The 12971-nt window shown below is 46.5% G+C and overlaps 1 protein-coding gene across 2 annotated transcripts; it reads left to right on the top strand.

Moving 5' to 3' along the window:
* The first annotated feature begins 716 nt into the window (after positions 1 to 716).
* On the top strand, positions 717 to 5281 carry LOC123045789 (MA3 DOMAIN-CONTAINING TRANSLATION REGULATORY FACTOR 1). 2 transcript variants are annotated; one of them, XM_044468965.1, is made up of 4 exons: positions 717 to 909; positions 1041 to 1206; positions 3104 to 3195; positions 3287 to 5281. In XM_044468965.1, the coding sequence occupies exons 2-4, from the start codon at positions 1068 to 1070 to the stop codon at positions 5048 to 5050; spliced, it is 1995 nt and encodes a 664-aa protein (XP_044324900.1). In that variant the 5' UTR covers positions 717 to 909; positions 1041 to 1067; the 3' UTR covers positions 5051 to 5281. The 2 variants fall into 2 exon arrangements, with proteins under 2 accessions (XP_044324900.1, XP_044324899.1); XM_044468964.1 differs by having other exon boundaries at positions 3101 to 3195.
* Positions 5282 to 12971: the final 7690 nt, after the last annotated feature.

Here is a 12971-nt window from a genome sequence, read left to right as displayed (position 1 = left end):
AACACACTCACAGGCTGTAAAGATGCAACTGAAGCCATATTATCGTGCATCCATGTGATTGCAACTGAAACAAAAGCCACAGCGGAGGAGTCCTTCCGTTTCAGAAAATGAGGTAAAGCCGGTCAGTTACAGGTGCGGCCAGTGAACCCTGAGGTGGATTTTTGTCACCGATCGATACAGCCGGTGCGGCGAGGCGAGGGCACCGCCGCTTCCTCGTCGTCGCCGCCGCGTGCGGGGCTGGAAAGGGACGGCCAGCTTTCCGACGCCCCCCTGACGTGTCAGCCTAGCCCCGAACCACCACACACGTCCATCCCCATCCGCTGCTCCCCGCAGGCCATCCGCCCGATCCACGTGAGCCCGCCGCGTCCATGCGCCACCCGCTCCCCCAGCCGCCCCACCACCCACCGGCCCATGCGCCCGTTCCACGGACGCAGAGCCCCCGCCCCGCGACAACGACACGCCGCGAGGCCGTGAGGCATGACTGGCAGGTGGTCCCGCATTAATGTCACTGAGAGCATTTTTAGGGATATAATTATGTCACTGAGGGTTAGCGGGTCCTGCACGACAGCGCGCCGACCTCTTCTTCCATCGGTCTCACGGCGGTGGTGCTTGGGAAGTAAGAAAAGAAAAGCCGTGAAAAAAGTCCAGATTTTCCATTTTGCGGTGGAAAAAAGTCCAGTTAAGCCCGGGGGATTAACTTAGCACACCCGGGGGTAAATGTGATTTGCGCAGGCGGCCCATTATAAACGATAGGTGTCAGAGCGGGATAGTAGCCCGATAAATAAAAAACTCCCTCCCCCCTGCCCCGCCCCGCCTCGCCTCTCCGCTCGCACTCACCGCGCGGCGCACGCCCGTGATCCGCCTCGCCTGCTTCCGCCGCTGCCCCGCCGCCGCCTCCGATCTCAGCAGGTATCCACGACAACAGCTCCCCCCGATCGGCCCCGGGGGTCGGTTGGTTCGATTCGGCCCCTTGCTGGCGCTCGGTTCTCTGTGCTGATTTGATTGGGTCTGTGTGCGTGTGCGTGTGCGTGTGCGTGCAGGAGGGCGCGCGGAGGAGGCAGAGGGAGATGGCGGCGGAGGACGGCGCGAGGTCGCCCACCAGGATGCTGGCGGAGGGGCATCTGCGCATCGCCACAGGCGGGCGGGCGCCGGCGGACGGCGGGATCGCCGTCCGCCACATCCCACACCACCACACCGCTAAGAAAGGTGACTGCCAGCTCGCTACGGCTACCTTGTGTACTCCTCTACGTTGTCTATACTGCTGAATTATGTTATAGGAGTGCTGGATTATGCTATGCCGTAGGAGTAGGGAGTCGGTTTCGGAATTGGTAGATGGGGCTAGAATCGTAGGGAGTGTAAATATTCAGTTCTGCTATTGCTGGGGACAGGGGACCTGCTGTCCCCTAGAGGGTGATTTGATGATGCACGTGCGTGAATTTTGTTCCTTGTTCCTAGGGTTGCCTGTTGCTATGCATGCCTGATGGAGTAGCATGGCTTTTGGGAGTACAATGGTTACCAAGTATGATGATGGTTTGATGTTTTGTGAAGTTTTTCAGTGCACTGTAAGCGGTAGAAGACCGTTATCGAGTATAGTTCATGGTGGCGGGAAGCTGGTGCTGTTTGATTATTGTTCGGTTTGATGTCTGTGGAGTCCTGATTGAGTACGTAGGCGACGGTTTCTGGTTAGTTACAGTTGGCCGTTTCTTTTGCCGAAAGGGGTTAAAACCCAAAATGTCGTAGCAGTCACCGACAAAGGTGACAGCAACGATACACGCTGCTTATTTTCATTGGAGTTTAGTTCTCAGCTTGGTCATGCAATCGGTAGTTGATTTGTCGATTTCGATAGTCATGATTTAGTGTGTAGGCGACGGTTTTTGGTAAGTTATAGGTGTTATTTTTTTTCCTCCGAAAGGGGTTGAAACCCAATAAGACATGTCGTATGGGTGGCCGACAAAGTTGGCAGCAATGATACACACTGCTTGTTTGGTCTTGCAATTGGTAGTGGATTTGTCGGTTACGATATGTTGATCTAAGTATTGTCTTTGCGCTCCATGGTTGGTCGGTATTATGGTTATCTAAAGTTGACAGCAACGATATACGACACCGCTTGTTTTTATTGGACTTCAGTGCTTGCTGCCCAGTTTGGTCATGCAATTGGTAGTGGATTTTTTCGGTTCCGATATGTTTATCTGTATTGTCTTTGCCCTCCATGGTTGGTCGGTAACTCAGTATTATGGTTATCTAAAGTTGACAGCAACGATATACGACACCTATTGATTTTATTGGACTTCAGTGCTTGATGTCCGGTTCAGTCATGCAATTGGTAGTGGATTTGTCGGTTTCGGTATGTTGTTCTGAGTATTGTCTTTGCGCTCCATGGTTAGTTGGTACTATGGTTATCTTCTGGAGGGGTTATAAGCTCACGCTTATAACTCCTAAAATCTTATGTATGTGACAGTTTCTGTTAGTTTTTGGTTGCTTGTTCTTGACTGGAAGGCTATAAATTCTTTAGTGCGCAATATCCTCACGGATTCAGCAGAATATGCATTTGTTGGTTTTGATATAGTCTGGTGTAGTTACTGTCCTTTGTTTCTCTTACTGGTTTCTATTTCCCTATATGTTAAAGCATGTGGTCAAAGCTTAAAGCTGCTCCAAATGCGATCTCGAATTGAGGGATCTGACTATTATTTTCCATAAATGTCAACTGCCAAATGTTGAGCAGCTCACGCCATATATCCATACTTCATAGCTAGAATGCTATGAGTATGTTTAGCTTGTTTCTCAAGTCATCAGTTTTTTACTTGATGTTGTTGTTTAGGTAATTATTCTTGTGTATAATAAATTCATTTTTGGAGTGATTTGGTACCATGATAATTTTCCATTTCCATACGTCATGTGTCCGCTTTTGTGATATTAACTGCGGACATCTAAAGATTGTAGAAGTTTGCTTGCTTCTACAGTTCAATGAGAGGACAATATTTAGTTCTTTTCTACTGTTACTTCTGCATAGATTTAGCATTGGGTTATTTTTTTGGAAATACTATCTTATTCTTCATAGTTCCTACGGATGTTGTTGTAACTCTGTCAATGCTGCTTTCAGAAGATGTTGGTGGGAAAATTGAACAAGACAACCTTGGAGATGCAAATCCGTTACCATCCCAAGAGTTGGGCAAATTAGTTAATGGAACTAAAAAGGTTTGAACTATCTACACTCAATGGTATTACCAACATTTCGTTCTCTGTTGATGTGACGTTATAATCTGACATTGCCTCTCTGCAAATGCAGGTTCCTGCTACATTAGATGACTACAGGAAGCTTGTAGTTCCAGTAATTGAGGAGTATTTTAGTACAGGAGATGTGGAACTGTCAGTTTCCGAGCTAAGGAGTCTTGGATCCGATCAGTTTCACAATTACTTTGTGAAGAAGCTCATATCCATGGCAATGGACCGCCATGATAAAGAAAAAGAAATGGCGTCAATTCTGCTGTCTGCCTTGTATGCTGATCTATTGGACTCCTCCAAGATGAGTGAAGGTTTTATGATGCTTCTAGAGTCAACAGAAGATCTATCTGTGGATATACCAGACGCTATTGATGTCTTGGCTGTTTTTGTGGCACGTGCCATTGTTGATGAAATATTGCCTCCTGTTTTTCTCACTCGAGCCAGAGCATTGCTTCCAGAATCTTCAAAAGGCATTGAAGTTCTGCAGGTTGCTGAGAAGAGCTACTTGTCAGCTCCTCACCATGCAGAGTTAGTTGAACGCAAGTGGGGTGGGAGCACACACTTTACTGTTGAAGAGGCGAAAAAGAGGATCCAGGATATTCTGAGGGAGTACATTGAGAGTGGAGATACAGATGAAGCCTTTAGGTGCATAAGGGAGCTGGGCCTTCCATTCTTCCACCATGAGGTTGTGAAACGTGCTCTCATCCTTGGTATGGAGAATCTGTCGTCACAGCCATTAATCCTGAAGTTGTTGAAGGAATCAACGACGGGTTGTTTGATCAGTTCTAATCAAGTGTCGAAGGGCTTTTCTCGGGTTGCTGACTGTGTTGATGACCTGAGCCTTGATGTTCCTTCAGCCAAAGCACTTTTTGACAAGCTGCTTTCCACAGCCATGTCTGAAGGGTGGCTTGATGCTTCATTCTGTAAGTCTGCTGCCCCTGATGAAGATATGTGGAATGCAAGCAGTGAAAAGGTCAAGCGTTTTAAAGAAGAGTCTGGTCACATAATTCAGGAGTATTTCCTCTCAGATGACGTCCCGGAACTCATTAGAAGCCTTGAAGAGCTTTCTGCCCCTGAATACAACGCCATTTTCCTTAAGAAGCTCATCACGCTTGCTATGGACAGGAAGAACAGGGAGAAGGAGATGGCATCTGTACTTCTTTCTTCACTCAGCTTGGAACTATTTTCCGCAGGTGATATCATGAAGGGATTCATAATGCTCCTGCAGTCAGCAGAAGACACTGCCCTCGACATTGTGGATGCTCCTAGTGAACTCGCCCTCTTCCTCGCCAGGGCAGTGATCGATGAAGTCTTGCTTCCACTGAATTTGGATGACATCGGTAGCAAGCTGCGGCCAAACAGCAGTGGTAGTCAAACTGTCCAGATGGCCAGCTCTCTGCTTGCGGCCCGCCATTCTGGTGAGAGGATACTGCGCTGCTGGGGTGGGGGCACTGGCTGGGCTGTGGAAGATGCAAAAGACAAGATCTCCAAGCTCCTTGAGGAGTACAACACCGGCGGCGACCTGAAGGAGGCCTGCCAGTGCATCCGTGACCTTGGGATGCCCTTCTTCAACCATGAAGTGGTGAAGAAAGCGCTGGTGATGGCGATGGAGAAGCAGAATGAAGCTAGCATCTTGGCTCTGCTGCAGGAGTGCTCCAGCGAGGGGCTGATAACCATCAACCAGATGACCAACGGCTTCGCCCGTGTCAAGGAAGGCCTCGATGATCTGACCCTTGACATCCCGAACGCGCAGGAGAAGTTCAGAGGCTATGTGGAGCTCGCGACAGAGCGCGGCTGGCTGCTACCTTCCTTCGCCTCCCTGCCCTGAGCTCTTCCCCGACAGACGGCTGAGCTTGAAGAAATATACCTCTGTATATCTTACACCCATGCTGTCTTTACCACCATACCGAACTTCCTTTCCTCCTGTTCCTAGTCTTTTCTGAGCCGAAATGGTATGGTATACCGGAGTGTGATAGGGTTGTTGGTGTATTGGTCTGTGACTTGGAGAGTTTAAGGAATAACGCCATTTGGCTTCAGGACTAGTGGAGTTGTTTTTAAATTGCTGTCCATGGCTTTCTGCTTTTGAAGTTCCTTGTTGTGGACGTGTAGTAATAGGAGTATGTTTTTGTGGCCTTAGAGCAACTACAGCCGTATGTCCCGCAAATATGTCTGGGGGTGTCTGCAGACATCGGCCGGTCACCAGCATAGGGATAGTTTATTATACAAGATGTCATCGGACCATCAAAAATTGACATGTTCTAAATACTATAGCTATAAAGACTACCAAAAATTGACATGTTCTAAATACTAGTAGAGCTCTAAAGAAAGTTTACCCATGTCTGTCCTTGTCTCGCTGTCGCCGTAGCGCCCGGAACATGCGGGGTGGACCGCCTATAACCTGAACTAGTCCTCTTCAGCTCCGAAGATGTTGTTAGCCGTTGTTCACTAGCTTCATCGGAGGCACTGCCTTCAGGCGCCTAGAGCCGCCAACGCCCACTTGTGCGGACGCAATGGATTTTAGACAGAATGACTCAAACAACGGAGCTCAGGCGATTTCCTCCCAAACCGGTGGAGAGCCAGGCATGCGGCAAACACATCCTCGTCCTAAACGGGACAAGCTCCCGCTCGATGGATCCGGAGTTAGCGGACTCGGATCCACCACTCGTTATGCGGTTGGATCGGATTAGAGCGGACGGCAAGTGACTAGGTTTTGTCCGGATGCAAAAAGGAAGGGTATATTTATGGGGTCGGGATGAACTAGATTAGGTCGGATTCGACATGACAGACATGTCCGAACGCCTAGGTCTTCTTATATCCGCCTCGGATATGGGCTGAATTTGAGGGGTTTCAGACAAGTATGGCAGTACTTATACATTTCATAGCTATGGCACCCAAAGAGCATCATCATCTCTCATTTTATCCCAATAATATTTCGTGGCATTACATGGTGTATCATCTTGTTAGTTAAAATTTTCATCCCATAGAAAGTAATTACAATTCTGATTGGATGCATCCCGTCAGGCCATGCATGGGTATTAGGGCAGACCCGCTCATCCTCTCTTTTCCATTGGAAAATATTCGTTCACGGTCTGGCACTTCAAAGGGGGACATAATTTTGTGTGATGGCAAAAATGGGTAATTTCCTTCCACTTTATTGGAGACCCATTGGCTACAACAGCCAGATGTTTTTGGGAGAACATCACATGAAAACCAAGTTTCAAAGAAAACTTCGTGGAAACCACGTTTGAAAGTTTTAAAAATTCCAAACAAAATATGATGTTTTGTCGGCATACGAAATTCCAAATTCAAACACATTATCATTTACAAACTATTAAATAGATTAGCAATAACTTAAAAAAATAGATTATCAATGAATAGTGACATTTGACGTTCGGCACTATTCAGTGCTGATTTTGTTTTTTTCGTATCTCGTAAATGGTACTCCCTCCATTCCATAATGTAGTGCCTATAGATTTTTGTAAAAGTCAAACTTTGGCAACTTTGATCAAGTGTATAGAAAAAATTGTCTACATCTACACTACCAAACATGTATATTCTGAAAATATAATTCACGATGTATCTAGGGCTGGAACTCGAGCCGAGTCGAGCCAGCTCAGCTCGACTCGCTAAAGCTCGTTTCGTTAACGAGCTAGCTCGACTCAACTCGTTACTATAACGAGCTCAAACACAAGATTGGCTCGACTCGTATAACTCGCGAGCTGGCTTGCTTAGCTTGTTAAGCTCTTTAAGATATAAACATAAAGCCCTCAAATATGATAAAAATGATTATGTATATATTAAACATATATATCATTAAACAATTGTAATTTTCTTGTAACGCGTGAGTCTCCTAGGAGGCTAGGCCTTCAACTGCTCGGCCTTGGGTTGTGCGCCTGGGATGTAGGCTGTTTAGTGGCTGATCTTTCTTTGTATTGGGAATGGCTGATCTATTATATCGAGCCTAACGAGTTACTTGTTTATAAACGATCTTAAACTAAAGCTCGGCTCGACTCGTTATTCTTTGAGTTCGAGTCGATTCGAGCCGAGCCACGAGCTACTTGTTTAGCTCGCGAGCTTCGAGCTTTTTTTCCAGCCCTAGATGTATCCAATGAGGTGCATTTGGTATTCTAGATGTACCTACTTTTCTCTATATACATGGTCAAAGTTTGTAATGTTTGACTTTTGTAAAAATCTATAGGCACTACATTATGGAACGGAGGGAGTAACACTAGTGCAGAACCGGGCAATAGCACCGGTTCATAAGGCCCTTTAGTGTCGGTTACATAACCGGCACTAAATTGTGGTCACTAAAGCCCCCCCCCCCCTTTAGTACCGGTTCAGCACGAACCGGTGCTAAAGGGCAACCACGTGGCACGAGCCAGCTCCGGGGGCCTGGAGCCCTTTAGTACCGGTTGGTAAGACCAACCGGTACTATAAGGTTTGAGGTTTTTTTTAGTTTTATGATTTCTTTTTCATTTAATTTTGTGTTTCCATTTTAATTCTTTTTCGTTTGCTGGTATTTTACGATACTACACATTGTACACGTTAATTAATTCAATGCATATATAAATAGAATTTCTAGTAGAACCAATCATGCATATATATATCATCAATGTCTCACAAACCATCATATTAATTAATTCACACATACACACATGTATAGCTATATACAATTTCTCCTACATATGCATGTTGCCTTCGGAGCCAGTGGCATTAGCCTATATTGGTGCCTTCGGAGCACGATGACAATTGGAAGTGGTTTTCATGGGGGCAGTATCGGGTAATAGTATTCTCCCTTCGGATTTATGACCTGGTCGAGCAAAAATCCCGCTATTTCCTTTTGAAGTGCTTCTACGCGCTCCGTTTCTAGGAGCTTCTCCCGCACCTCTCTGAACTGTTAAGAAGGAGATCAATATGCATGTGTATTAGTTGTGTGACTAGATATCGATAATGGTGTAAAAATTGTGAATAGTGTTTTGACAAGTGTACCCATTCCTGTCTTTGAGATCTGCTCCTTTTGGACGCCATCATGCGAATGTTCTCGCAAACGCAGAATGCACACAGATCAGTCCCCTGCGCCTGCTTCAGGGCCTTTACGAGAATGGAATTTGATCAGATAATAATTAATCAAGCATGATAATTAAAGAGGTGGCAGCTAGCTAGCTAGCTAGTACTACTTAATTACTTACCTTCGGTCTTCCCCATTTAAGCTTTTCTTTCTATTCGCCTTCCGTGACGCTGATGAACCTTGCCCAAGCCCTGCCCGCCGACAAAGAAAATGAATAAAGGGGTTATTAAATAGTTCATATCATGAAATGATGAACTAAATAGGCCGAGATATATAGTTAATAATGATTGAAATTACCTGTTGACTATCCCAAACAAGATGTTATAGTCAGTTTTTTCTTTGAGTAGTGAGTCCAGTATTTCAACTGTTCCGACGTCAACTTTAATGATACACAAGACCCAGTGAAATCTGCATGCACACACGTTTGCATGTCTTAATTAAGCGGGCATATGTAAGCAAAAACATGTAGCTAGCTAGTAGGCAAAAACAGAGAATTTGTAGTACAAGACAGTGTGACTCACTGAAAGTTGTAAGGAAGTAGTATATCTTCATTGTATTTGAGGCGCTTCAAGAACTCTAGCATGTTGTCCTCTACGGCCTTTTGATGACGTGCATCTATTTTCCATGTGTATTCATTAACGGTGTTTGGGTCAATGAACCCAATGCCATAGCGTCCACCTTTTCTCATTTCATACATCTTCATCCTGCATATAATACCATAGAAAAGAATATAGTAAGGATAATTACAGGTAATGATTGATCAAAAGAATCACTACAGCTAGCTTGAGACTTAAATTACAGAAAGAAATCACTTACAGACAATAGCAACTGACGATAGATTTGTCGAGTGCGTCTTGATTGTATAACTGAAACAGTTCAGAATACTCAACGGACACAGCCCCTCCTTGACATTCACCATGAGGGACAATCGATCGGAAATCTTGGTAATGTTCATGTACCATTGATGCAATTCATACATTCTCGTTGGGAGGTTCTTGACCTTGTCTGGCTCGACCAAAGGTTGGCCCCGGACATATTTCCGTTTTATTTCATCCTCTCTAAGCACAGGCATGGGCTCGATCTCGAGGAGTTGTCCAACAGTGATTTTGAGAACTTCAGCCTGCATTATATGCTCCTCCGTTATTACCACATTGCCCACCTCAGGAACGTAAACTGTTTGCCCACAATAATATTGGGCGCGCGTACTGTCACGTGTTGTTGGCACAACAAGCGAGGGGATCGATTGCGCCGCCTGTTCTCCCAGCTGGGGAATGGTTTTCCCGCATTTTTTGACAGCTGCTTCTTGTTTGCTCGATCCCGAGCTCGCCTCCTTACGTAGACGTGCTCGATTTAACTTCCTGATGTGGCGCTCATAGTCTGTGTCAACAGGTTTGGGAGCTGGTGGTTGAGCCATATGAATGAAGTGGTCAATCGTTTCCTCAGGCACTTTCTCCCTTGGCGGCGGTGGCGTTTTCGGTGCAAAATGGGCTTCCACCTCGGACTTCGATATGGCTGCGATTTCCTCCTCGGACCTGTCATAAGCCCTCTACAGAAGAGGCGTGAGGCTTGGACCATATTTATATCGCTTGCCTCCGCCTGTACTTCCTGTACTACCTCGACTCGTACCGCTACGCACCATAGCTGCGGGGTGTCTCTTCTGCGATTGCTGAGGCGGCGGAGATGGCTGACGGGGCTGAGTTGGACGAGGAGGAGTGGCCGCCTGAAGCTGTGTCGGGCTTGGAGGAGGAGTGGCCTGAGGTTGTGCCGGACTTGGAGGAGGAGTGGACGTCTGACGCTGTGGCGGACTTGGAGGAGGAGGAGTGGCCTGACACTTTGCCGGACTTGGAGGAGGAGTGGCCTGACACTTTGCCGGACTTGGTGGACTTGCAGGAGCGGGAGACTGCTGACTCGGTGGTGGACTTCGATGAGGAGTCGGCTGATGCGGTGTCGGTGGCCTTCGAAGAATGATGCAATCCTTTTTCCATAGGATGATACGATGGTTGGCGTCTCCGAGAAAGCGCTCATCGTCACCTCCAGGAATGTCAAGCTCTAGCTCCGAATATGGGTCCACCACCTCATCAACCAAGACACGAGCATAGCCCACTGGAATCGGGTTGCAATGGAAGGTTGCCTCGGGGGGATTTGTAAAAGCAACGGCGTCTGCCACCTTCATGGATATGTTCTTCATTTTGACGTGTAGCTCGTAGCTAGTGTTCTCTGTGATGTCATCCACGGGGTATCTACCCAGCATTGCATCGTCCGGGGCGGAATCCATGCTGCTTCTCGGCATGGATGGGCGGTGCTATCCAATGCTGGATCATTCGCTAGCTGCTGCAGCTGCTGAGACCCCCTTTGCTGGGTAAGTGAGTCGATCTGCTCCTGTTGCCGCTGGAATTTGACTACCAATTCCGCTTGACTTGCTTCTAGGCCTTGAAGGCGTTCATAGTCCCACTTCCTCTGCTCCTCCTCCATCTTCCTCTTCTTCTCCTCCACAATCTTCTTTCTCGCACGGGTTCTGTAGTCGGTGTTCCAGTCTGAAAACCCCTCATACCACGGAATAGCGCCCTTGCCTCGTGTTCTTCCCGGGTGTTCAGGATTTCCCAGGGCACGCGTAAACTCGTCGTTCTCTCTGTTGGGCTGGAACACCCCCGATCGTGCCTCTTCTATTGCAACAAGTATCGCATCGTCGGCTCCCTTCAGACTTGCCCTCGTCGAAACATTGCCTGTCTTCGGGTCCAACTCCCCCCATGCGCATAGAACCAAGTCCTGACCCTGGGGGCCAGCTCTTAGTACCGGAGTGGCACCTGCATCCTCCATCTCTTTCTCGGACTTATCCCACTTAGGCATTGCCACCGCATAGCCACCTGGCCCCAGCTTATGGAACTTATCCTTTTTTTCGGCATTCTTCTTGTTTATTCTCGACCGTTCCTTAGCTAATTCCGAATCCTTGAATTTCACGAAATCGTCCCAATGAGCACGTTGGTTCTCTAGTGTTCCCTCGAATACTGGAGTCTTCCTTCCTCCCTTGACGTACTTGTCCCATTTATGATTCTTGTGGTTCTTGAATGCAACTGCCATCTTCCTAAGAGCAGCGTCCTTGACTTTCTGCACATCTGCTTCTGTGAAATGATCTGGTAGGATGAAATGTTCCATGAGAGTATCCCAAAGCAGATCTTTTTGATTCTTGTCGACAAAAGTAACATCTGGACGTGGAGCAGCGTCCTCTTTGCCTTTTTGTCTTTTGTCTTTTGCTGGCTCTCTCCATTCTTGATGGGAGATCGGGAGTTGGTCCTTCACAAGAACTCCGCACTGACGAATGAACTTGTTCGCAATCTTCTTAGGCGCTAATGGTTCGCCATTAGGTCTGACTGCCTCGATATTGTACTTTACGCCCTCCTTCAACTTTTTGTTCGGGCCTCGTTTCGTCCTTTTGCCTGAAGATTTGCTCGATCCGGATGGCTGAAAGAACAAAGATCGATTCGTTAATATATCTTCAAGTCATTTAAAACATGTGATGATCACCAGAAACCTGCTTATATAAATATATATACCTCGTCGGTCTTTGTTGTTTCAGGATCAACATGTTCTTCGTCATCGTCATAATCGTAGTTCATGACTTCATCAATTAGGTCGTCGCGATCGAATATCATATCACCCTCTCCGGTGTTGTTTAGAAATTCGGAGCCGTCATAATCTTCTTCATTTTGATCATCATCTGGCCCGCATATCATATCGAACATGGTCTGTTCTCCCTCTCTGTCCGTATTGTCTGCCATAGCTTTTATTTAACTAATTCAAAAGAAATATAAAACAATTTAGTATTCAAATTACATCGTCTCGAATAATAGATATAATCTCGAATACTTCATCTAGAATAATAGATATAATCTCGAATACATCGTCTCGAATAATATATAATATTGAATAGTACATCACTGGCTAGCTAATTAAAGATCGAATACTACAGAAGAATCTAGGACACTCGCGATTCCTGCGGCGCGGGCGGTGGACACCCAAAGAGAAGGAACCCTTATAGGATCATAGCTGAAGTGAGATCTCCGAAGATACTGCCAGGTATTGGAGAACCTGCCGCCCTCTAACGTAACCATGTAGCGATGGACGTGCTTGTCCTCCTCCCTGACACAGCGACGTACCACCTCCGACGGGGCCGGGTCCCTCCGCACCGAAACTGGCCCACGCGAACGCCACCAAACGAGATCAGGGTCGACGACGGGACCCGGGGCCGGGTTCATCATCAAGCGGCGCGCCCCTCCAGGCAGCACCTCCCAGTGCCAGCCCGCGCGAAGCCCAGTCCCGGACATGGGTCGGCTGGACGTCGTCGCGGACGGGTCGACGGCGAGGATGCGGGCCGGGCATCGTCGAGAACAAATACTAGCTATATGCCCGCAAAAAGTAATATTTATTTAATGATTGGATTTTGATAACTAAAATTTCTAACATTTCTACTATTTCAAAAATCTATATACTATTTCATACTAATTAAGCATCTAACACTAAAAACAGAAAACACAACTTCTATACATCCATTAAAAAACTGAAAAACAACATTATATAAAAAATTTCCATACTAATTAAACACTAATTATATACTAATAATAAAAATCTAAATTATATACTAATTAAACATAAAAAATTTCCATACTAATTAAACACTAATTTC

Source organism: Triticum aestivum, chromosome 2B (genome assembly GCF_018294505.1).
Source record: "Triticum aestivum cultivar Chinese Spring chromosome 2B, IWGSC CS RefSeq v2.1, whole genome shotgun sequence".
NCBI classification, from domain to species: Eukaryota; Viridiplantae; Streptophyta; class Magnoliopsida; order Poales; family Poaceae; genus Triticum; species Triticum aestivum.
The sequence above is the reverse complement of the archived record's forward strand: the minus strand, read 5'-3'. Positions and strand labels throughout refer to the sequence as shown.

Excerpts from the sequence above, each read along its gene's own strand:
- LOC123045789 (XM_044468964.1), top strand. The coding sequence starts at position 1,068 with ATGGCGGCGGAGGACGGCGCGAGGTCGCCCACCAGGATGCTGGCGGAG. Across the intron at positions 1,207-3,100 it reads CCACCACACCGCTAAGAAAG|AAGATGTTGGTGGGAAAATT; the intron begins GTGACTGCCAGC and ends TGCTGCTTTCAG. Across the intron at positions 3,196-3,286 it reads TAGTTAATGGAACTAAAAAG|GTTCCTGCTACATTAGATGA; the intron begins GTTTGAACTATC and ends CTGCAAATGCAG.